General features: G+C 41.4%; 1 protein-coding gene across 1 annotated transcript in view; it reads right to left on the bottom strand.

The window, feature by feature from the left end:
* Positions 1 to 2,393: 2,393 nt before the first annotated feature.
* The window catches only part of prx (periaxin), a 56,426-nt gene continuing 35,877 nt past the window's right edge, over positions 2,394 to 22,942 (bottom strand). The window contains exons 8-9 of the mRNA XM_059332003.1: positions 7,837 to 22,628; positions 2,394 to 6,875 (exon numbers count right to left, since the gene is read on the bottom strand). Of these exons, the coding sequence (XP_059187986.1) occupies positions 6,592 to 6,875; positions 7,837 to 22,628 (15,076 nt within the window). The 3' untranslated portion in view covers positions 2,394 to 6,591. The remainder of the gene's footprint in view (positions 6,876 to 7,836; positions 22,629 to 22,942) is intronic.

Raw genomic sequence — 22,942 nt, 5'->3', positions numbered from 1 at the left:
AGAGGGTTCCATCCAGTTCTATCATTTTATACTAAATATATTTGAGCTTGTCTCCAGTTTTACTTGGTATATCATCATCAAACTGAAACTGGCCTCATGGAGTTTACAGCCAGAACTTTAGAGGTAAATTTACAGTAGGGCTCCACGCTGCTTTGTTTTCTAGCCTGGATGTCATGAAGAAGTCTGGATTCGGAGCTTTTGGAGACTCCAGAGGGTTAACAGAGCCGTGCTTAGGAAGGCTAAACAGATATTTGTAGACTCTTCACATCCACTGAACTCTGAGTTTGAGTTGCTCCCGTCTGGCCATTGACTCAAGGCCCCGATGGAGCTGGAACACATATGAGAGGTCTTTTGTTTCCCGTAACATACAGGCACTGAACGCCTGTATGGCCCGATGAAGACCTCAGTATTTAAATGTGTTCACCTGCTGCTGGTTCATAACCATTTCACAATTGTTTGTTGTTATATGTTTTTACTGGTTTGCTAGTGTATTTATTTATTACTTATGTGTATTTATGTTTATTCAAAGATTGTATGTTTTTATGTGTGTGATTGTAATGTTTTCTATCTATCTATCTATCTATCTATCTATCTATCTATCTATCTATCTATCTATCTATCTATCTATCTATCTATCTATCTATCTAACAAACTGAAATTATGAAATAAGACATTTCTGCTTATTTAAACAGTCTGAGCTCTCCGTAAGGAAAGTCTGTCCCCTCAACAGTCACATATAAAACAGTGAAAATGCAGCTGGTGACGCTGCAGTCTCTAGTAGCATCCCTCCTCTCCTCTGTGGCACTGTTCACTCCTCATACAGCATTGCTCTCACCTCACATACATTCACCCTTGTAGCCTACGTCGTACAGCATCATCACAGCAGTAGATAAGTAGATTGAGAACACACACACACACACACACACACACACAATGGGAAGACGTCATGCTCTTGTGTAGGCCACATAGTTTATCACAGTCTCCTCCAAAGTCCCTCCTCTCTGGGAATTTTTCAAGAAGACTCATCCTCACAGCTTTTATGTCTCTAATCCGCAGCAAATAAAAGATTTCTCTCCCTTTTTTTCCCTTAAAGGTGAGAATATGTTCCTCAAAATATCTCCGCTTGCTTCTGCAGTTTCAGTGCTGTGACACAACAGTGACTGGTCCTGCTGTATTTTCTGTTATGATGTAATGTAATGATTCTTTTAATGATCAGCAGTTAGAAAAGATTGTTTTAAAAGTTAAATAAATGCACATAAATGCCAATGGTTAAGTAGTCAGGAGGACGGCGTACTGGAAGTGATGTAGTTACGTAAAAACGTGATGCACCAAAGTGGTACATTTTTTAAATGTTGTTTATAGATTTTTTAGGGGAAACAAGGTAATGCAATGCTACAGTTAAAGCCAAAGGGTGATGGTTTTCAAATGGTTTTATTTCATGTCTCTATCTGCTATATAGGTAAAGATTTAAATTATTAATATAACCATTTTTAGAAAACCCTTTTGGGAGGTTGTTTTGAAACAAAGCTGAGGTTAATGAGGGTGTTATTAAGAATTAGTAGAAATATTAAGGTCTTCATAATAAGGCCTTTTCATACTTTAAACCATGGGTCTCAAACTCGCAGCCTGCGGGCCGATTGCGGCCCTCGTGATGATATTTTGTGGCCCCAGCCTTGATATGAAAGTTTAATGTGAGTTTTATATGAATGGCACTTTAAGGTCCCTTTAATTACTTTTTTTTTGGTAATTTTGTGTCTTTTTTAATATTTTCTTTGTCTTTTTTAAATAATTTTGTGTTTTTTAAAATAATTGTGTCTTTTGTAATAATTTTGTGTCTTTTTAAATTAATTTTGTGGCTTTTTTATTAATAATTTTGTGGCTTTTTTATTAATAATTTTGTGTCTTTTCTTTTAGTATTTTTGTGTCTTTTTTGGGTAATTTTGTGTGTTTTTAAAAATAATTTTGTGTCTTTTTTTAAATAATTTTGTGTCTTTTTCAAAAATTTTGTGGCTTTTTTTATTAATCATTTTGTGGCTTTTTTGGTCATTTTGTGTATTTTTTGGGTCATTTGTGTCTTTTTAAAATAATTGTGTGTCTTTCTTTGGTAATTCTGTGTCATTTTTGGGCATTTTGTGTCTTTTTTAAAGTAATTTTGTGTATAATTTTGGGTCCTTTTTTTGTAATTTTTGGGTAATTTTGTGTCTTTTTTTAAATTAATTTTGTGTCTTTTTTTGTGTCATTTTGATACTGCCTCCAGTGGCCCCCAGGTAATTTGAGTTTGAGACCCCTGCTTTAAGCTATATTCCCTCACTTTCTCTTTGGTTTTCACATTCCATAACATCACTTCCGCCTGTGTGTCCTACATAATTACAAAGGTCACGTATTAATATAGCAGCACATGAAATGAGCTGATAAGGATCTTCTGCAGTTTCAGTGCCTACAGTGACACAACAGTGACTGGTCCTGCTGTATTTTCTGTGATGTATACAGGTGAGAGTGATCTGAAAACCTCTCAAAACACAAAACAAGTCTTTAGCCACTGTGAAGATCAAGACATGAGGAAAATACCATTAAAAGGGGTTTTGTGTGAATATTATTTTTATTGATGTAACATTTTAAACAACATTCTCTCCAATGCAGCTTTGACAAAAACACTTGGCACTGAAACCCTTATAATCTAAAAGAAGACTTCATTAAACCAGAAAGGTAAAAATCTCAATACACATAGATACTACTCAGTGCGTGTTACCTTGACATGTTACTACTCTCGTCCCGGCTTTTTAAAAATCTATGATCTATTTCTCTCCTGAAAAACAGGCATAGTGTTAAAAACTGTTAATGAGAAAAGTGTGAGAGTGGATTTGTCAGGATTTCTTCATGCACTCACACAATTTCATTCCATCTACCAACCAAGTAAAGTAAACCAAGTTAATAAAAAAAAGTGTCCATTCTTAAATGCTTTACATACTCTTGAAAAGTAGCTCATTATTTCCGATGGTTTGAGTCTATCTAAATGGCTATGAGAGGCGTTTAAATTCAGTAGTTTTCAAAAGTTTTTTTTTATTTCAATGCCTGAAACATTACAGTAGCTTTTTCTTTCTCAAATGGTAGGTACTGCATTTCGGAATGAAACTTAAATGTCCTATTGTAAAGATGGTAAAATAAATACTTAAAAGACAGCCTACATTTCAAAGCAATTTATTCTTTAAATGGAGGACACACTTTTGAAAAATAATGGGTAAAGGCTAGGGGTGCACCGATTGATCGGCCGGCTAATCGATCGGCACCGATTTCCTTAATTTTGCGGGATCAGCTGATTCTTTTACGTCAAACCGATCTTATCTAGGGATCTTATCTACCTCTGCAAAAGTCTGAAAGTGCATCTGCACGTACGCGTACTTCTGCATGACTGTGTTGTATGTATGTTGTACTATAACGAAACCAAAAACTCAGGACACTTTATTTATGGTTGCAGTTATTTTGTTAGTTTGTCCTGTAAATTGTTGCTATTTATTTTAAGTTCAATATTTTATTAACTACCTCAGACATTGTGATTTCCTTTATTTGTTAAAGAAAAATACTGCTGTGTTATTGTTTTTCAATAAAATAAGATTCAAACATTGAAGGTTCAGCTGTGAGTTATAAAAAAATCGATATTGGCCAAAATCGGAATCGGCAGGTCAGACTTATTAAAAATCGGTGAATCTACGCGAAAAAAGTCTGATTTACGAGAAAAAAGGTGGGGGAAAAAGCAACTTTTTTTCTCGCAGATTCACCACTTTAAATCTCATAAATCTGCGCATCTTTTTCTCGTAGATTTGCCACTTTAATCTCGTAAACTTTTTTCCTCAAAATATGACCCCCCTCCCCGGGTCCATATGTTTTTTTTTTACAAATTCCACTTCCACATTCTGGCAGTATGTAATATCCTCCAATATTCTCTAGGGTTGAATTTTGGAATTTGCAAGTATTTCAATGAGTGTTCTATTAAGGGTTAAAAATCGGTGATCGGCCAGAAAATTGCAATTGGTGCACCCCTAGTAAAGGCACATAATGAAAATGCTTTTATTAATCTGGCATTCTGTAATATCTTCAACATATTCATACAAAAAACAGAAGGCTGAATGTCAGATTAATAAATACATTTTGTGCCTTGGTCCTTGCTACGTGATGGCTTTTGTACAACATCGAGGCTCGCCACTCTTCAGCCGGTCTGTCACTGTAGCAGCCTGATAGTAACATCGTTTTAGAGGGCTGTTTTTTTAAGTGTCGAGAGAAAAGATTTACAGGTTCACCTTTAAAACTCCTCTCACTGATTTTGTCAAAGGGACCAACAGCACCCCCGAATCCCCCGATTGGAACATTATCACGCCACTGAATGGCCGTATATGAGCGCTTATCACCCCATAAGTACACTGCAAAAAAAAAAAAAGTTGAATTTACGATAAAAAAAAAAAGCCAGCTGTGGTTGCCACAACTTCAGCGTAAAAATTGAAGTGAGTGGGTTTTCTACTGTATATTTAAATGTAAATATCAGCAAAAACTGTAATTTAGACTGAAAAGTCCCTTTATTTTTTAGGGTAAATGTGTCCTTGTGACAATAAAGGTATTTCTCCATTAATTTTACATGAAAATGTTATATTTTTATGGTAAAACTGTGTGTTTTCTACAGTTTCTGCAGAGTTTTGTACTGTTCCTTGATTTACAGTACTACTACGGTGATATGCAATTTTTCAGTTTTTCAGTTTTACGCCCTATTTCTCATGCAATTTGACAGTGTTTTACTGTAATTTCTACAAACATTTTTTTTACACTGTATGGGCAAGTAGGACCATATTCCACCTTCTAGTAGGTCAAGTAGGTTGTTATCAGCCCATTCACTGGTGCATTTAACTTTGAGTTCCATTCAGGTAAGCCGGAAAAAAAAAACTTCTCTGAGGTTAGGGCTGAAAAGTGAATGATCAGGCATTATAAAAGATGGTTTAAAAAGTTAAATAAATGCACTTAAATGCCAATGGTTAAGTAGTCAGGAGGACGGCGAACTGTGACAAAAGTGACGTATTTACGTAAAAACGTGATGCACCAAAGTGCTGATTTTAAAAAAATGTTGTTTATAGATTTTTAGGGGGAAAAAATGTAGGGAAAAAAGGTAAAGCAATGCTACAGTTAAAGCCAAAGGGTGATCGTTTTCAAATGTTTTTATTTCATGTCTCTATTTCTTACATAAGCAAATATTTAAATTATTAATACAGCCATTTTTAGAAAACCCTTTTGGGAAGTTGTTTTGAAACTGACAACAAAAAAACTACTAAAGACTTAGTAGAAATATTAAGGTATACTAAGGCCTTTTCATACTTTAAACTATATTCCCTTACTTTCCCTTTGGTTTTCACACTCAGTAACGTCACTTCCGCCTACATAATTCCTAAGGTTTAATATAGCAGCCCATGAAATGAGCTGATAAGGATCTGCTCTACCTACTAGAAGGTACAGGAGGTACTTGCTAATACTTATGGGATGATAAGCGCTGATAAACTCCGATTCAAAAGTCTGACAATGATCAAATCAGCTGCTGAAATCCCCAAATTTCCTCCCAGCTCGGTCTTTTTCTTTTAAACTCACATTTCACAGATGAGTTTCTGAAAAATCAGCATCAATCAGGAGGTGTATCTTGAAGCTAAAGCTTCAATCACAAAATATACAGTGGTGTATTTTTCTGGCAGTGCACGATAAACACATAAATATAAAATAGATTAGCAGCAGGGTGGCCTACAGTAAATGTTCAGGAGCAACCAGTAACCAGAAGGTTAAAAGGTTTGATCCCAACAGCAGAAAAAGAGTCCAGAGCTCACTCACTGTGACTATCTCTGAGTAACAGCACCAGCTAAATGCTTCAAATATAAAACTATGGCAGAAAATGAGAATAGCCTATAATCTCAAAAAGCTCACACTTTTCCTTCAAGACAAACAATATAGATTATCAGGTCAAAAAATGTCATTTCTACTCCTGACTGGTAAATATGAAAATAATTACATTTTGGATTGAAAGGGATACTGCTTCAAAAAAGCAATGATATAGTTGTATTTACATGAATATTTCTCTGGCCTGAACTGTAGAAGTTCAAAATGAATTATTTTGAACGAGTCATGGTCAAATCCATGATGCTGATGTGAGTAAATATCTCATTACAGCACATTTTGAACACACAAACAACAATAAATAATAAAGCAATGTGACAATGTGTTTACATTTAGAGTGAAAACTTTAAAACCAAACAAAATCCGATAAATAATTAGGACTAAACTAACAAAACTCAAAAAACAGTAACAAAAAAAGTCACATTTAAAATGAAAAAAAAAAGGGAAGCATATATTACTCTGTTGCTTTGATAATGACAATGATGCTGATTGATGAAATGTCACTGTTTTGCATCACATTGATACCTCACCTATTAAAATATGAAAACTTTTGCTTAATTGAGGTTTGTCATGTTGCAGGCTTAGCATACAAGAACACTGCAACCTCACCAGAGAAAACACAACAAAAAAAAAAGAAAAAAAGAAGACATTTAAGATATTATTACAGCATCCTTAGAAGTCCGACACCTGTTGAGTTGTTGTCGAAGTGGTTGTCGAAGATTCACCTGTTCGCGTTTCAGTGGTAACCATGTGCCGGGTGATCCTAGTGGTCTTCGTTACCATGGTGACAGTTCCCTCCTCGGTGGAGGAGACTTGCTGCTCCTCGGACATTTCCTGGGTGGCGAGGTCGAGCCCCGACGTGTGGAGGCAGAAAGAGCCAGAGATGTCGGCCTCTCCTGCCACCTCCCCCTTCCGCTGGGCCTGAGGAGAAGCCTCCGGGGTTATCTGGAGGAAGCCTGGAGGAAACAAGCAGAGGCAAGTGGAGGAAAGGAAACAAGGAAAGGAGAGGAGAGGAGGATAGGTGAGTAAATCAATAGGAAAAAGAAACTTAGTCTTATGTAGCAGAGACAAAACAGGAGATGACATATTAACAATTTATATAAAAAAAACACATCACACGCAATAGCAAGGATAAATTATGTATAATTTTGTAATTTTGATATCGTGAAATAGTGACAGAATGCACGTAGCTGATACCTAACATTATTTGCAAATGTGGAAGATTTATACAATAAATCACTTTCACTTTAAAAGGATTTGAATATTGCACTTTAAAGTTATGGAAACTTGCAAAAACTTGACAGAAAAAGTAATTTGTCCCTCGTGCCATTAAACTGTATAATACCACAGAGGTAGGAGGCAGCAAAGGAGGACAGGGCATCTATCTAAATATAATACATCTCTATAAAGGATACATCTATCTATCTATCTATCTATCTATCTATCTATCTATCTATCTATCTATCTATCTATCAGACACAAAAAAGACATAAAATAACTAAAACAGAATCAAAATGACTAAAAAAGACACAAAATGACTATAAAATCTATCTATCTATCAATCTATCTATCTATCTATCTATCTATCTATCTATCTATCTATCTATCTATCTATCTATCTATCTATCTATCTATCTATCTATCTATCTATCTATCTATCTATCTATCTAGGCTTAAATCAAAGCAGCAAAGGCTAAGTCCTACACTTCCCATAATGCAACTGGACAGCAAGTGTTTAAAAGGGCTGTACGCAACATTCATAAAATTGATTGTCGCCTGTTTACTCATTTTTTTATTTTGACATTTTTGACATTTACTTCTCTTTAACAAGTACACGATAAAACATGTTTCACTTGGATACCATAAACATTTTTCAAATGTCTTGTTATCTCAGTTTGAGTTTTCCTTAATCCTTACCTGTGGAGTGTGGCTTCAGGGTGAACTTAGGGACCTTGAACCAGGAGGAAGACTCTCTTTCTTCAGACTCCGTGCTTTGGCTTTCAACCTCGCTGCGAGTCTGGATCTTTGTGGAGCTGAACTCCATGGTATAACTAGCAGGAGACTCGGAGCTGTCCCTGTCCAGCATTTCTGTTCTGGCATGAGATGACACCACAGCCTTCGAGAGCTCCTCGCTGAAGGCCATCTTGCCTGATTTCACTTTGAAGCCTTTAGTGTCTCCCCCTACTTCTAGTGGGGATGAATCCTTTATTAGTTTCATCCTCATTTCACTGTCCTCCCCCTCTGCAGCCATCGTGCCATATGGAGAGGTTAACTCCACTTTTGGAAGTTTTACCTTTCCACTGAATGTCCCTTTAGCATCCTTGGAGCCCTTCTGAGGACTTGCATCTTTTTCACCGTTGAAACCCGAACTTGAACCTTCGCCCTTTAGACTGACATCAAACAACCCTGATTTACCGGGAGAAAGTGACATGGCAGCTGATTTATCCTTCGATGTCCCAGAGCTTGGCTTCATTTTGATTTTGGGCATCTTCACTTTGACATCCGCTTTTTCAGCCTCTGTTGTTGTCTCCTGTTCTAAGTGGGCTGAGCAAGCAGCAGACTCACTTGTTTGGGGAGGATTTACCAAGACAAAGACAGCTTTCTTTACTTTTGGCATTTTTGGGCCTTCATACTGAATTTCTGGCCCATAGATATCCATTCTTCCCTCGGGGGAGGAGATGGAGGGTAATGGGACACCAAACTTGGGGATTTTTATTTTCTTGCCTTTTTCTGTTTTGTCCTCATCTTCATCTCGTGATGTACCAATATCAAAGTCTATGTCTGGAATCCTGGGAACTTTTATTTCTGCTTTGGATGACGGAACATCTGTTTCCAAGGCGGCTGAACCTGGTTTTGTTTTCAGACTTACACTTGGCAATGTAACCTCTGACACTGGGATGTTAATATGACCCTTGTTCTCTTTATGTCCGTTGTGGGTTTCCACTTCAACTTGGTACTCAAATCTCTCTTTACCCTTGCATCTGTGTTCGACGTCACTACCTAACTGTTCATCACCACAGTTTTTGCATATTTTTGCTTCTGCTGTTACATTTTTGCCAGTTTTCTTCTTTGGCATTCCAATCTTGAATTTTGTTCCTTTGACTTTAGGCCCCTTTAATTTGCTGCTGGTGTTGAGATCCAAGTCAGGGAGTTCAACTTTTTTCCTGTCCTTCTTGCCCTCCCCTTTATAAAGTCCCATATCAAGCTCGATGTCTCCTTTTGGACCTTTGATATCTATTGTTGGCATCTTAAGTTTAAGACCTTTGTGCTCTCCCTCAGCATACACATCGGCTTCCCCATGAGCGCCTGTGTCTGGTTTAGGTTTACCAAGTGTCACATCGACATCCAGATCTGGTGATGTGACTTGTGGAAGTGAAATATCAATTTTAGGCATTTTGATATGTGGCAGCTTGATGGTTCCTCCCTCTGCCTCCACTTTCTCCTCTGGTATGTCAATATTTGCCTTCCCTTTGGGGAAAGATATGCCCACATTAGGCATCTTGAACTGTCCCCCATCTCCCTTTATCTCTGCCCCTGGACCTTCCATTGAAGGTTTTCCTTTAGGAAGAGATAAGTCTACTTTCGGCATCTTGAACTTTCCTCCCTCACCCTTAATTTCAACATTAGGACCTTCAGTCTTTCCTGTTGGCAGTGAAATGTCTACTGAGGGCATTGTCATGTGTGGCATTTTAGATTTGCCTCCCTCAATCTCAAAATCTCCTTCAATTTTGCCATATTTTCCTTTAGGTAGAGATATGTCAACATCAGGGCTGTCAAATTTTCCTTTAGGCAGAGAAATGTCAAAATCTGGCATTTTCCAATGAGGCATTTTGAACTTTCCTTCGGCGCTGGCCTCCATTTCTAGATCTGGACCTTCAATATTTCTACCTTCACCTTCGATCTCCATTTCAGGACCCACGATCTTTCCTTTGGGCAGGGAGATGTCAACGTTGGGCATTTTCATGTGAGGCATTTGGAATTTCCCTCTGGTACCCCCCTCCATTTCAACGTCTGGACCTTCGATCTTTCCTTTGGGAAGTGAAATATCAACAAAGGGCATGCTGACATGTGGCATCTTGATGTCTGGACCCTCAAGCTTTCCTTTGGGCAGAGAGATGTCAATGTTGGGCATTTTCATGTGAGGCATTTTGAATTTTCCTCCAGTACCTCCCTCCAATTCAACATCTGGACCTTCGATCTTTCCTTTGGGCAGAGAGATGTCAACATCCGGACCTTCAATCTTTCCTTTGGGAAGAGAGATGTCAACATCTGGACCTTTAATCTTTCCCTTGGGAAGAGATATGCCAACATCTGGCATTTTCATGTGAGGCATTTTAAACCTTCCTCCAGTACCTCCCTCCATTTCAACATCTGGACCTTCGATCTTGCCTTTGGGAAGTGAAATATCAACAGAGGGCATGCTGACATGTGGCATCTTGATGTCCGGACCCTCAATCTTTCCTTTGGGCAGAGAGATGTCAAAGTCTGGCATTTTCATGTGAGGCATTTTGAATTTTCCTCCAGTTCCTCCCTCCATTTCAATGTCTGGTCCTTCGATCTTTGCTTTGGGCAGAGATATGTCAACATTCGGACCTTCAATCTTTCCTTTGGGAAGAGAGATGTCAACATCTGGACTTTTAATCTTTCCCTTGGGAAGAGAGATGCCAACATCTGGCATTTTCATGTGAGGCATTTTAAACCTTCCTCCGGGACCTCCCTCCATTTCAACATCTGGACCTTCGATCTTTCCTTTGGGAAGTGAAATATCAACAGAGGGCATGCTGACATGTGGCATCTTAATGTCTGGACCTTCGATTTTTCCTTTGGGCAGAGAAATGTCAATGTTGGGCATTTTCATGTGAGGCATTTTGAATTTTCCTCCAGTACCTCCCTCCAATTCAACATCTGGACCATCGATCTTTCCTTTGGGCAGCGATATGTCAACATCCGGACCTTCAATCTTTCCTTTGGGCAGAGAGATGTCAAAATCTGGACCTTTGATCTTTCCTTTGGGCAGAGAGATGCCAACATCTGGCATTTTCATGTGAGGCATTTTGAACCTTCCTCCGGTACCTCCCTCCATTTCAACATCTGGACTTTCGAGCTTTCCTTTGGGAAGTGAAATATCAACAGAGGGCATGCTGACATGTGGCATCTTGATGTCCGGACCCTCAATCTTTCCTTTGGGCAGAGAGATGTCAAAGTCTGGCATTTTCATGTGAGGCATTTTGAATTTTCCTCCAGTTCCTCCCTCCATTTCAATGTCTGGTCCTTCGATCTTTCCTTTGGGCAGGGATATGTCAACATCCGGACCTTCAATCTTTCCTTTGGGAAGAGAGATGTCAACATCTGGACCTTTGATCTTTCCTTTGGGCAGAGAAATGCCAACATCAGGCATTTTCATGTGAGGCATTTTGAACCTTCCTCCGGTACCTCCCTCCATCTCAACGTCTGGACCTTCGATCTTTCCTTTGGGAAGTGAAATATCAACAGAGGGCATGCTGACATGTGGCATCTTGATGTCCGGACCCTCAATCTTTCCTTTGGGCAGAGAGATGTCAAAGTCTGGCATTTTCATGTGAGGCATTTTGAATTTTCCTCCAGTTCCTCCCTCCATTTCAATGTCTGGTCCTTCGATCTTTCCTTTGGGCAGAGATATGTCAACATCCGGACCTTCAATTTTTCCTTTTGGAAGAGAGATGTCAACATCTGGACCTTTGATCTTTCCTTTGGGCAGAGAAATGCCAACATCAGGCATTTTCATGTGAGGCATTTTGAATCTTCCTCCGGTACCTCCCTCCATCTCAACGTCTGGACCTTCGATCTTTCCTTTGTGAAGAGAAATATCAACAGAGGGCATGCTGACATGTGGCATCTTGATGTCCGGACCCTCAATCTTTCCTTTGGGCAGAGAGATGTCAAAGTCTGGCCTTTTCATGTGAGGCATTTTGAATTTTCCTCCAGTACCTCCCTTCATTTCAACCTCTGGACCTTCGATCTTTCCCTTGGGCAGAGATATGTCAACATCTGGACCTTCAATCTTTCCTTTGGGAAGAGAGATGTCAACATCTGGACCTTTGATCTTTCCTTTGGGCAGAGAGATGCCAACATCTGGCATTTTCATGTGAGGCATTTTGAACCTTCCTCCGGTACCTCCCTCCATTTCAACATCTGGACCTTCGATCTTTCCTTTGGGAAGTGAAATATCAACAGAGGGCATGCTGACATGTGGCATCTTGATGTCCGGACCCTCAATCTTTCCTTTGGGCAGTGAGATGTCAAAGTCTGGCATTTTCATGTGAGGCATTTTGAATTTTCCTCCAATTCCTCCCTCCATTTCAATGTCTGGTCCATCGATCTTTCCTTTGGGAAGAGAGATGTCAACATCTGGACCTTCGATCTTTCCTTTGGGCAGAGAGATGTCAACATCTGGACCTTTGATCTTTCCTTTCGGCAGAGAGATGCCAACATCTGGCATTTTCATGTGAGGCATTTTGAATTTTCCTCCAGTACCTCCCTCCATTTCAACATCTGGACCTTCAATCTTTCCTTTGGGAAGTGAAATATCAATAGAGGGCATGCTGACATGTGGCATCTTGATGTCTGGGCCCTCAAGCTTTCCTTTGGGCAGCGAAATGTCAATGTCGGGCATTTTAATGTGAGGCATTTTGAATTTTCCTCCAGTACCTCCCTCCATTTCAATGTCTGGACCTTCGATCTTTCCTTTGGGCAGGGATATGTCAACATCCGGACCTTCAATCTTTCCTTTGGGCAGAGAGATGTCAACATCTGGACCTTTGATCTTTCCTTTGGGCAGAGAGATGCCAACATCTGGCATTTTCATGTGAGGCATTTTGAACCTTCCTCCGGTACCTCCCTCCATCTCAACGTCTGGACCTTCGATCTTTCCTTTGGGCAGAGAGATGTCAAAGTCTGGCATTTTCATGTGAGGCATTTTGAATTTTCCTCCAGTACCTCCCTTCATTTCAACCTCTGGACCTTCGATCTTTCCTTTGGGCATGGATATGTCAACATCCGGACCTTCAATCTTTCCTTTGGGAAAAGAGATGTCAACATCTGGACCTTTGATCTTTCCTTTGGGCAGAGAGATGCCAACATCTGGCATTTTCATGTGAGGCATTTTGAACCTTCCTCCGGTACCTCCCTCCATTTCAACCTCTGGACCTTCAATCTTTCCTTTGGGAAGTGAAAAATCAACAGAGGGCATGCTGACATGTGGCATCTTGATGTCTGGACCCTCAATCTTTCCTTTGGGCAGAGAGATGTCAAAGTCTGGCATTTTCATGTGAGGCATTTTGAATTTTCCTCCAGTTCCTCCCTCCATTTCAATGTCTGGTCCTTCAATCTTTCCTTTGGGCAGGGATATGTCAACATCTGGACCTTCAATCTTTCCTTTGGGAAGAGAGATGTCAAAATCTGGACCTTTGATCTTTCCTTTGGGCAGAGAGATGCCAACATCTGGCATTTTCATGTGAGGCATTTTGAACCTTCCTCCGGTACCTCCCTCCATTTCAACCTCTGGACCTTCAATCTTTCCTTTGGGCAGGGATATGTCAACATCCGGACCCTCAATCTTTCCTTTGGGAAGAGAGATGTCAACATCTGGACCTTTGATCTTGCCTTTAGGCAGAGAAAAGTCAATGTTGGGCATTTCCATGTGAGGCATTTTGAACCTTCCTCCAGGACCTCCCTCCATTTCAACATCTGGACCTTCGATCTTTCCTTTGGGAAGTGAAATATCAACAGAGGGCATGCTGACATGTGGCATCTTGATGTCTGGACCCTCAATCTTTCCTTTGGGCAGAGAGATGTCAAAGTCTGGCATTTTCATGTGAGGCATTTTGAATTTTCCTCCAGTTCCTCCCTCCATTTCAATGTCTGGTCCTTCAATCTTTCCTTTGGGCAGGGATATGTCAACATCTGGACCTTCAATCTTTCCTTTGGGAAGAGAGATGTCAAAATCTGGACCTTTGATCTTTCCTTTGGGCAGAGAGATGCCAACATCTGGCATTTTCATGTGAGGCATTTTGAACCTTCCTCCGGTACCTCCCTCCATTTCAACCTCTGGACCTTCAATCTTTCCTTTGGGCAGGGATATGTCAACATCCGGACCCTCAATCTTTCCTTTGGGAAGAGAGATGTCAACATCTGGACCTTTGATCTTGCCTTTAGGCAGAGAAAAGTCAATGTTGGGCATTTTCATGTGAGGCATTTTGAACCTTCCTCCAGGACCTCCCTTCATTTCAACATCTGGACCTTCGATCTTTCCTTTGGGAAGTGAAATATCAACAGAGGGCATGGTGACATGTGGCATCTTGATGTCTGGACCCTCAATCTTTCCTTTGGGCAGAGAGATGTCAAAGTCTGGCATTTTCATGTGAGGCATTTTGAATTTTCCTCCAGTTCCTCCCTCCATTTCAATGTCTGGACCTTCGATCTTTCCTTTGGGCAGGGATATGTCAACATCTGGACCTTCAATCTTTCCTTTGGGCAGAGAGATGTCAACCTCTGGACCTTTGATCTTTCCTTTGGGCAGAGAGATACCAACATCTGGCATTTTCATGTGAGGCATTTTAAACCTTCCTCCAGTACCTCCCTCCATTTCAACATCTGGACCTTCGATCTTTCCTTTGGGAAGTGAAATATCAACCGAGGGCATGCTGACATGTGGCATCTTGATGTCTGGGCCCTCAATCTTTCCTTTGGGCAGAGATATGTCAAAGTCTGGCATTTTCATGTGAGGCATTTTGAATTTTCCCCCAGTACCTCCCTCAATTTCAACATCTGGAACTTCGATCTTTCCTTTGGGCAGGGAAATGTCAACATCCGGACCTTCGATCTTTCCTTTGGGCAGAGAAATGTCAACATTTGGACCTTTGATCTTTCCTTTTGGCAGAGAGATGTCGATGTTGGGCATTTTCATGTGAGGCATTTTGAATTTTCCTCCGGTTCCTCCTTCCATTTCAACGTCTGGACCTGCAATCTTTCCTTTGGGAAGTGAAATATCAACCGAGGGCATGCTGACATTTGGCATCTTGATGTCCGGACCCTCAATCTTTCCTTTGGGCAGAGATATGTCAAAGTCTGGCATTTTCATGTGAGGCATTTTGAATTTTCCCCCAGTACCTCCCTCAATTTCAACATCTGGAACTTCGATCTTTCCTTTGGGCAGGGAAATGTCAACATCCGGATCTTCAATCTTTCCTTTGGGCAGAGAAATGTCAACATCTGGACCTTTGATCTTTCCTTTTGGCAGAGAGATGTCGATGTTGGGCATTTTCATGTGAGGCATTTTGAATTTTCCTCCGGTTCCTCCTTCCATTTCAACGTCTGGAACTTCAATCTTTCCTTTGGGCAGAGAGATGTCAATATCTGGCATTTTCATGTGAGGCATTTTGAACTTTCCTCCGGCACCTCCCTCCATTTCAACATCTGGACCTTCGATCTTTCCTTTGGGAAGTGAAATATCAACAGAGGGCATGCTGAGATGTGGCATCTTGATGTCCGGACCTTCCACCTTTCCTTTGGGCAGAGAGATGTCAAAGTTGGGCATTTTCATGTGAGGCATTTTGAATTTTCCTCCAGTACCTCCTTCCATTTCAACATCAGGACCTTCGAACCTTCCTTTGGGCAGAGAGATGTCAACATCTGGACCTTCGATCTTTCCTTTGGGAAGTGAAATATCAACAGAGGGCATGGTGACATGTGGCATCTTGATGTCTGGACTTTCGATCTTTCCTTTGGGCAGAGAGATGTCGATGTTGGGCATTTTCATGTGAGGCATTTTGAATTTTCCTCCGGTACCTCCCTCCATTTCAATGCCTGGACCATCGATCTTTCCTTTGGGCAGAGAGATGTCAACATCCGGACCTTCGATCTTTCCTTTTGGCAGAGAGATGTCAACATCCGGACCTTCGATCTTTCCTTTGGGAAGTGAAATATCAAGAGAGGGCATGCTGACATGTGGCATTTTGATGTCTGGACCTTCAATCTTTCCTTTGGGCAAAGAGATGTCGATGTTTGGCATTTTTATTTGAGGCATTTTGAATTTTCCTCCAGTACCTCCCTCTATTTCAACATCTGGACCTTTGATATTTCCTTTGGGTAGAGAGATGTCAACATCCGGACCTTCGATCTTTCCTTTTGGCAGAGAGATGTCAATATCTGGTACTTTCATGTGAGGCATTTTGAATTTTCCTTCACCTCCTTTTAGTTCCACTTCTGGTCCTTCAATCTTTGGGGACTTTATCTTTGGCAGGGACACATCCAGGTCTATTTTGGGAATGGAAACATCAATTGTTGGCATTTTGGGTATTCTGAGGTTTCCCTCATAACCTCTGATATCAGCCTCCGAGACATCAACCTCTGCTTTGGGGAGAAGAACCTCAGTCTCTGGTGTTGTAGCTGCTGGTAGTGACAGCTCGACAGAGGGCATCTTTACCTTGGCCTTAGACTCAAGGTGACCACTTGGCTTATCAGTAGTTTCTTTAGAGCCAAATCCTGGCATGGAGAACCTTGGTAGTTTGAGAGTGACGTCAGGTGCATGGAAGCCACTTTTTCCTTCCACATCTGCCTCCATTTCAGCCTTGACCTCTCCCTCTGGGAGTTGACCTTTTGGTGATGACATTTTAAACTTGGGGAATTTGAGTTTGTATTTTGATTTATCATCTGGGCTCTCAACTTTGATTTCCGGTTTAGAAATACCAATTTTCCCCTTTTTTGCTTTAACATCCACATCAGGACAAGACACAGATACATCTGTGTGCTTTTTGGATATACCAAATGAGGGGAATTTGATTTTAGTTTTTTTTACCTTGACTTTTCCATCCCCATCAAACTCTACTGATGGTGCCCTTATTTCTCCTTCCACATGTGGTGGACTGAGGGAAGCATCCTCCTTAGGGCCAGATATTGCCCAATCACCACTCTTGGTCTTTCCACCAAACCTGGGAAGAGTGAAACTGGGGACTTTGAGGGAGACATCAGGTAGATCAAAGCTTCCCTCTGAAGAAGGCCTTCCTCCCTCTGCTTTCAAAAGCTCAATTTCCACATCATCACCTTTAGGTTTGGTGATGCCAAAGTCTAGGTCCACCTTTGGAGCTGAGATGTCTACTGTCGGTAATTTGACAGTGGGAAGTTTGAGGGATGCACCTGGAACTTCTACACCATGTTTCTCGATGTCTCCATGCTTAATTGTCACCTTGGGTGGCTCAATATCTCCTTTGAGACCAGACATCTTCAAATCTCCTGATGCTCGAGGACCACTGGTGTCCACTTTGAGGCTTTTGTCTTTCAGACCTGAGGGAAGGCTCAGGTCAAGATCAAATTTAGGGAGATCTATGTCAAGAGTTGGCATGTGGAGCCCACCACCTTTTTTACTGGAGACGTCAACCTTTGGCCCTTCAAACTTTCCCTTTCCAGATGGTCCTTTAATATTGATGTCACCCTCCACTTTTCCCACCAGAACTGAAATGTCAACAGCTGGCATTTTAATTTCTCCTCCCTTCATTTCAGGTCCTTCCACTTTGACATTGCTCTCTGGAAGGTTCATCTTTGGAAGTGAAACGTCAAACTTGGGCATTTTGAATTTGCCTCCTTTTACTTCAGGACCCTCAATAGAGAGGTCAGCCTCTCCTTTGGGGAGTGAAAGGTCAATATCTGGCATGTGTATTTTTGCTCCTTTAAGTTCAGGACCTTCTATGTTGACTTCTGGTCCCTTAGCTTTCATTTTAGGAATACCAATATTAAGAGAGGGCAAATTGAACTTTCCTCCTTTTCCAGACTGTCCTTCAATGTCAATTTCTCCTCCTGCTTTTCCTTTAGGGAGTGACAGGTCAATATCCGGCATTTCAATCTTCCCTCCCTTGAAGTCCGGTCCTTTAAATCTGACATCACCCTCGGGGAGGCTTACTTTTGGTAAAGACACATCAAACTTTGGCATTTTAAATGTACCACCCTTCAACTCAGGACCCTCAACATCAAGGTCTCCCTCAAGTTTTCCTTTGGGGAGTGAAATGTCAACAGTTGGCAAGTTAAACTTTCCCCCTTTAATATCAGGACCCTCAAGGCTGATATCTACCTCTGGAGACTTAATTTTAGGGAGTGACATTTCAGCTTTGAGTTCAGGTCCTTGAACATCAACATCAACTCCCTTTGTTTTGATTTTGGGAAGAGAGATGTCAAGTGAGGGCATGTGAAACTTGCCTCCTTTACCACCATGCCCATCAATGTCAATTTCTACATCTGCTTTTCCTTTAGGAAGTGAAATATCAACAGTTGGCATTTCAATTTTTCCTTTCATATCTGGCCCTTCAACATTGGCATCAATCTTTGGGAGACTGACTTTTGGTACAGATACATCAAATTTGGGCATTTTGAATTTTCCTCCTTTCAACTCAGGGCCTTCAACATTTATGTCACCCTCAAATTTTCCTTTAGGAAGTGAAATGTCAACTGTCGGGATGTTGACCTTTCCTCCTTTAAAATCAGGACCTTCAAGGCTGATATCAACATCGGGAGATTTTATTTTGGGGAGAGAAACATCAAGTGATGGCATGTTAAGCTTTCCACCTTTAACTTCAGGGCTTTCAATATTTATCTCTGGTCCCTTAGCTTTCATTTTAGGTAAAGAGATGTCAACAGAGGGCAACTGGAACTTGCCTCCCTTGCCAGCATGTCCTTCAATTTCAATGTCTCCTCCTGCTTTCCCTTTGGGGAGTGAAATATCAATGTCTGGCATCTCAATCTTCCCTCCCTTGATGTCTGGGCCTTTTAATTTGACATCACCCTCTGGGAGATTCACTTTTGGCAATGAAATATCAAATTGTGGCATTTTAAATGTATCCCCCTTCATCTCAGGGCCTTCAGTTTTTCCTTTGGGGAGTGAAATGTCACCCTTAAGTTCAGGACCTTCTATGTTGACTTCTGGTCCCTTAGCTTTCATTTTAGGAAGACCGATATTAATAGAGGGCAAATGGAACTTTCCTCCTTTTCCGGACTGTCCTTCAATGTCAATTTCTCCTCCTGCTTTTCCTTTTGGGAGTGAAACATCAATATCCGGCATTTCAATCTTCCCTTCTTTGATGTCTGGACCTTTAAACTTGACAACACCCTCTGGGAGGCTTACTTTTGGTAAAGACACATCAAACTTTGGCATTTTAAATTTACCGCCCTTCAACTCAGGACCCTCAACATCAAGGTCTCCCTCAAGTTTTCCTTTGGGGAGTGAAATGTCAACAGTTGGCAAGTTAAACTTTCCCCCTTTAATATCAGGACCTTCAAGGCTGATATCTAACTCTGGGGACTTAATTTTAGGGAGTGACATGTCAGCTTTGACTTCAGGTCCTTGAACATCAACATCAACTCCCTTTGTTTTGACTTTAGGAAGAGTGATATCAATTGAAGGCATTTGAAACTTGCCTCCTTTACCACCTGATCCTTCAATGTCAACATCTCCCACTAGTTTTCCTTTGGGAAGTGAAAAATCAACTGTTGGCATTTCCATTTTTCCTTTCATCTCTGGTCCTTCCAGTTTGACATCGCCCTCTGGCAGGTTCATCTTTGGAAGTGAAACATCAAATTTTGGCATTTTGAATTCGCCTCCTTTCACCTCAGGGCCCGCAATACTGACGTCAGCTTTTCCTTTGGGAAGTGACAGGTCAATGTCCGGCATGTTGATTTTTCCTCCCTTTAGCTCAGGACCTTTGACTTGTCCTTTAGGAAGTCCAATATCAACAGATGGTATTTCAATATTCCCATCTTTTCCAGAGTGAATATCAATATTGATGTCTCCCTGTGCTTTTCCTCTAGGAAGCGAGAGATCGATTTTTGGCATTTCATATTTCAAACCTTTCACTTTCGGCCCTTGAAACGTCACATCTCCTTCAGGGAATTTTACTGCAGGGAGGTCTACAGATGGCATATTAAATTTGCCTCCTTTTCCTTTGCCCTCGACAGTGATGTCCCCTTCAAGTGTTCCTTGAGGGGGTGAAATGTCAATAGTTGGCATTTTAATTTCTCCACCTTTGATTTCTGGTCCTTCGATGTTGACATCACCTCGCTTTGATTTCATTTTTGGGAGAGAAACATCAATTGAGGGCATATGAAAATGTCCTCCTTTACCTTTGGTTTCTATGTCACCTGCTACTTTCCCCTTAGGAAGAGAAACATCAACCGATGGTCCCTCAAGGCCAATATTTCCCTCAGGCATCTTCACCTTTGGTAGTGTTACATCAAATGTAGGCATCTTAAACTTGCCTCCTTTTCCTTTACCCTCAACATCTATCTTAGCCTCTGCTTTTCCTTTTGGAAGAGAGATATCAACTGTAGGCATGTTTATTTTCCCTCCTTTAATGTCACTTCCCTTTAGGTCTAAATCTGCCTTAAAGTCAGGACCTTCAATGTCAACGTCACCTCCTTTTGATTTGATTTTTGGTAGTGACACGTCAAAAGAAGGCATTTGGACCTTTCCACCTTTGGCTTCAGGACCTTCGATCTTGACCTCCCCCTCTGGTGATTTCATAGCAGGAAGAGAGATGTCGAATGATGGCATGTTGAACTTTGTTCCTCCTTTGACTCCAGGTCCTTCAATATCCAACTCTCCCTCCTTGGTTTTCATCTTCGGGAGGGAGATGTCAAAAGTTGGCATCTTGAACTTGGCTCCACTACCACCACTACCCTCAAGCTCTAGATTTCCCTCCACATTTGTTTTGGGGAGTGAAAAGTCAACACCTGGAAGTTCGGGGCATTCTAGCTTCACGTCTCCTTCAGGTAGCTTCATTTTTGGCAGAGAAATGTCTGCAGAGGGCATGCTGATTTTGCCTCCCCCCTCTATGTTTCCTTGGGGAACAGAGATATCGACAGAAGGCATCTTAATTTTTCCACCTTTGATTTCAGGTCCCTCCAAAACAACGTCTCCCTCTGGCATCTTCATCTTTGGTAGCGATACATCAAATGTAGGCATCTTAAACTTGCCTCCCTTTCCCTCTATGTCAACCTCACCCTTGGATTTACCTTTTGGTAGAGAAAAGTCAACTGATGGCATCTCAATTTTCCCTCCTTTAATCTCAGGTCCTTGAAAGTCAACCTCAGCCCCAGATGTCCCCATTTTAGGGAGTCCGACGTCAAGCGAGGGCATTTTAAACTTCCCTCCTTTAACATTTGGACCCTCCATTTCAATGTCACCCTCCATCTTTCCTTTAGGCATCGTTACATCAAGAGAAGGCATTTCGATCGTACCCTCGCCCTCAAGCTTAGGTGTCTCAATGTTCATGTGACCCTCTGGCTGTTTCAGCTTTGGTAGAGAAACATCAAATGTAGGCATTTTGAATTTTCCTCCCTTCCCGGCATGACCTTCTACTTCAATGTCTCCTTCCATTTTGCCTTTGGGCAGAGAAATGTCAAGTTTGGGCATTTCAAATTTTCCACCTTTCATTTCAGGGCCTCCGATGTCTACTGCAACCTCACCCGTCTTCATTTTAGGGAGGGAGACATCCAATGATGGTAACTGAAATTTTCCTCCTCCTTCAATATCAGCTGTTCCTGCTTTGCCTTTGGGAAGTGTCAGGTCGACTTTGGGCAACTTGAAACCTTCTCCTTCTGGTGACTTAATGTTTGGTAGAGATATGTCAAACTCTGGCATTTTGAACTTCCCGTTCCCTCCACCAACGAAGAGGTCCATATCCACATCTTGACTGTCTGTTTTCACCTTTGGGAGGGAGATGTCCACAGAAGGCAGGTTGACTTTTCCTCCGCCTTCTGGACCTTCAACATCGATTGATGTTCCCATCTTTGGCAATGAGATGTCAACCTTTGGCATGGAGACTTTGGGCCCTTTGAAAGTACCCTCGACCTCATCAGGAATTCTGCGTGTGGTATCTAATTCCAAATCCACATCAGGTAGAGAGATGTCAATGGCAGGCATTTTGATTGCCGTCTTCCCAGATCCCTTGAATTCTGGGAACGAGACGTCCATGTCAGTTTTTCCTTTCACTTTTGGTAAAGAAATGTCAACAGAAGGCATTTCAATATTTGCAGCTTTTCCTGAGAGATCAACTTCCATCTTTGGTTTGTTGATATTTACCTCGGGGAGACTAATCTCTCCCCCTCCTTTGGTTTCTACTTTTGGAGGTGTTATGTCAGGCACTTTCACACCTTTGGCTTTCACCTTGATGTCACCGTCTATCTCATCTGAATGACGTGAGAGTCTAACTTTGGGCAGTTTCAACTTTGGCATTCTGAGCTTAGCGTCTCCTTTGCCTACATCGACATCAACTTTCCCCACAGCTGCGTCAGCTCCACCTTTGATATCGATTTTAGGAGGTTTGATCTCTGCCTTTCCTTTCACAGTGGGCAACGAGGCTTCAGCTTTCCCCGAAGGGAGCGAAAACTCCACATCAGGCGCATCGACGCTTTTATCACCACACAAACTGAATTCCACTGATGGCGGCTGGACGTTCACCCCGGGCGGCTTCAGCTCCACGGATCCAGTTTCTAAAGCAGAGCCTGACTTCACTGTGTGTTTGGTTTTAGGGAAGTTGATTCCAAATTTGTGTCCTTTTACTTTGGTTTTCACTTTAGCTCCAGGTACGTCAGGTGAAGAGATATTCACCTGCCCCTCCAGGCGTCCTGTTTCCACTTCTCCTCTCGCGTCTTCTCCAGTGTAAGCTTTCGTTTTCATGTGGGGAAACCTGGAGAATCATTTCAAGAAAAAAAACATTGGAATATAGCCAAAAAAAGTGGCTTGTTGCATTACACTTTTATACCGTCACAATGTTTGCCTACACAGCTCTTCACAGCAGCTAATTGACCTATGGCTAAGCCACGCCCCCAAACGGGATGAGCCAATCACGGTGTGCATAGCTTACTCAATACACTCTCTACATTCTCTGCTTCCACGTCCATTGAAATGCATTGGAGTTAGTCAGTTTTCATTCGTTTTTATATGTTTTTTCTTGACATTTTAGGTTTAAAATGGTCAAACGGTGTGCATGGGGTACATGCA

The sequence above is a fragment of the Centropristis striata genome, chromosome 4 (genome assembly GCF_030273125.1).
Source record: "Centropristis striata isolate RG_2023a ecotype Rhode Island chromosome 4, C.striata_1.0, whole genome shotgun sequence".
NCBI classification, from domain to species: domain Eukaryota; kingdom Metazoa; phylum Chordata; class Actinopteri; order Perciformes; family Serranidae; genus Centropristis; species Centropristis striata.
The sequence above is the reverse complement of the archived record's forward strand: the minus strand, read 5'-3'. Positions and strand labels throughout refer to the sequence as shown.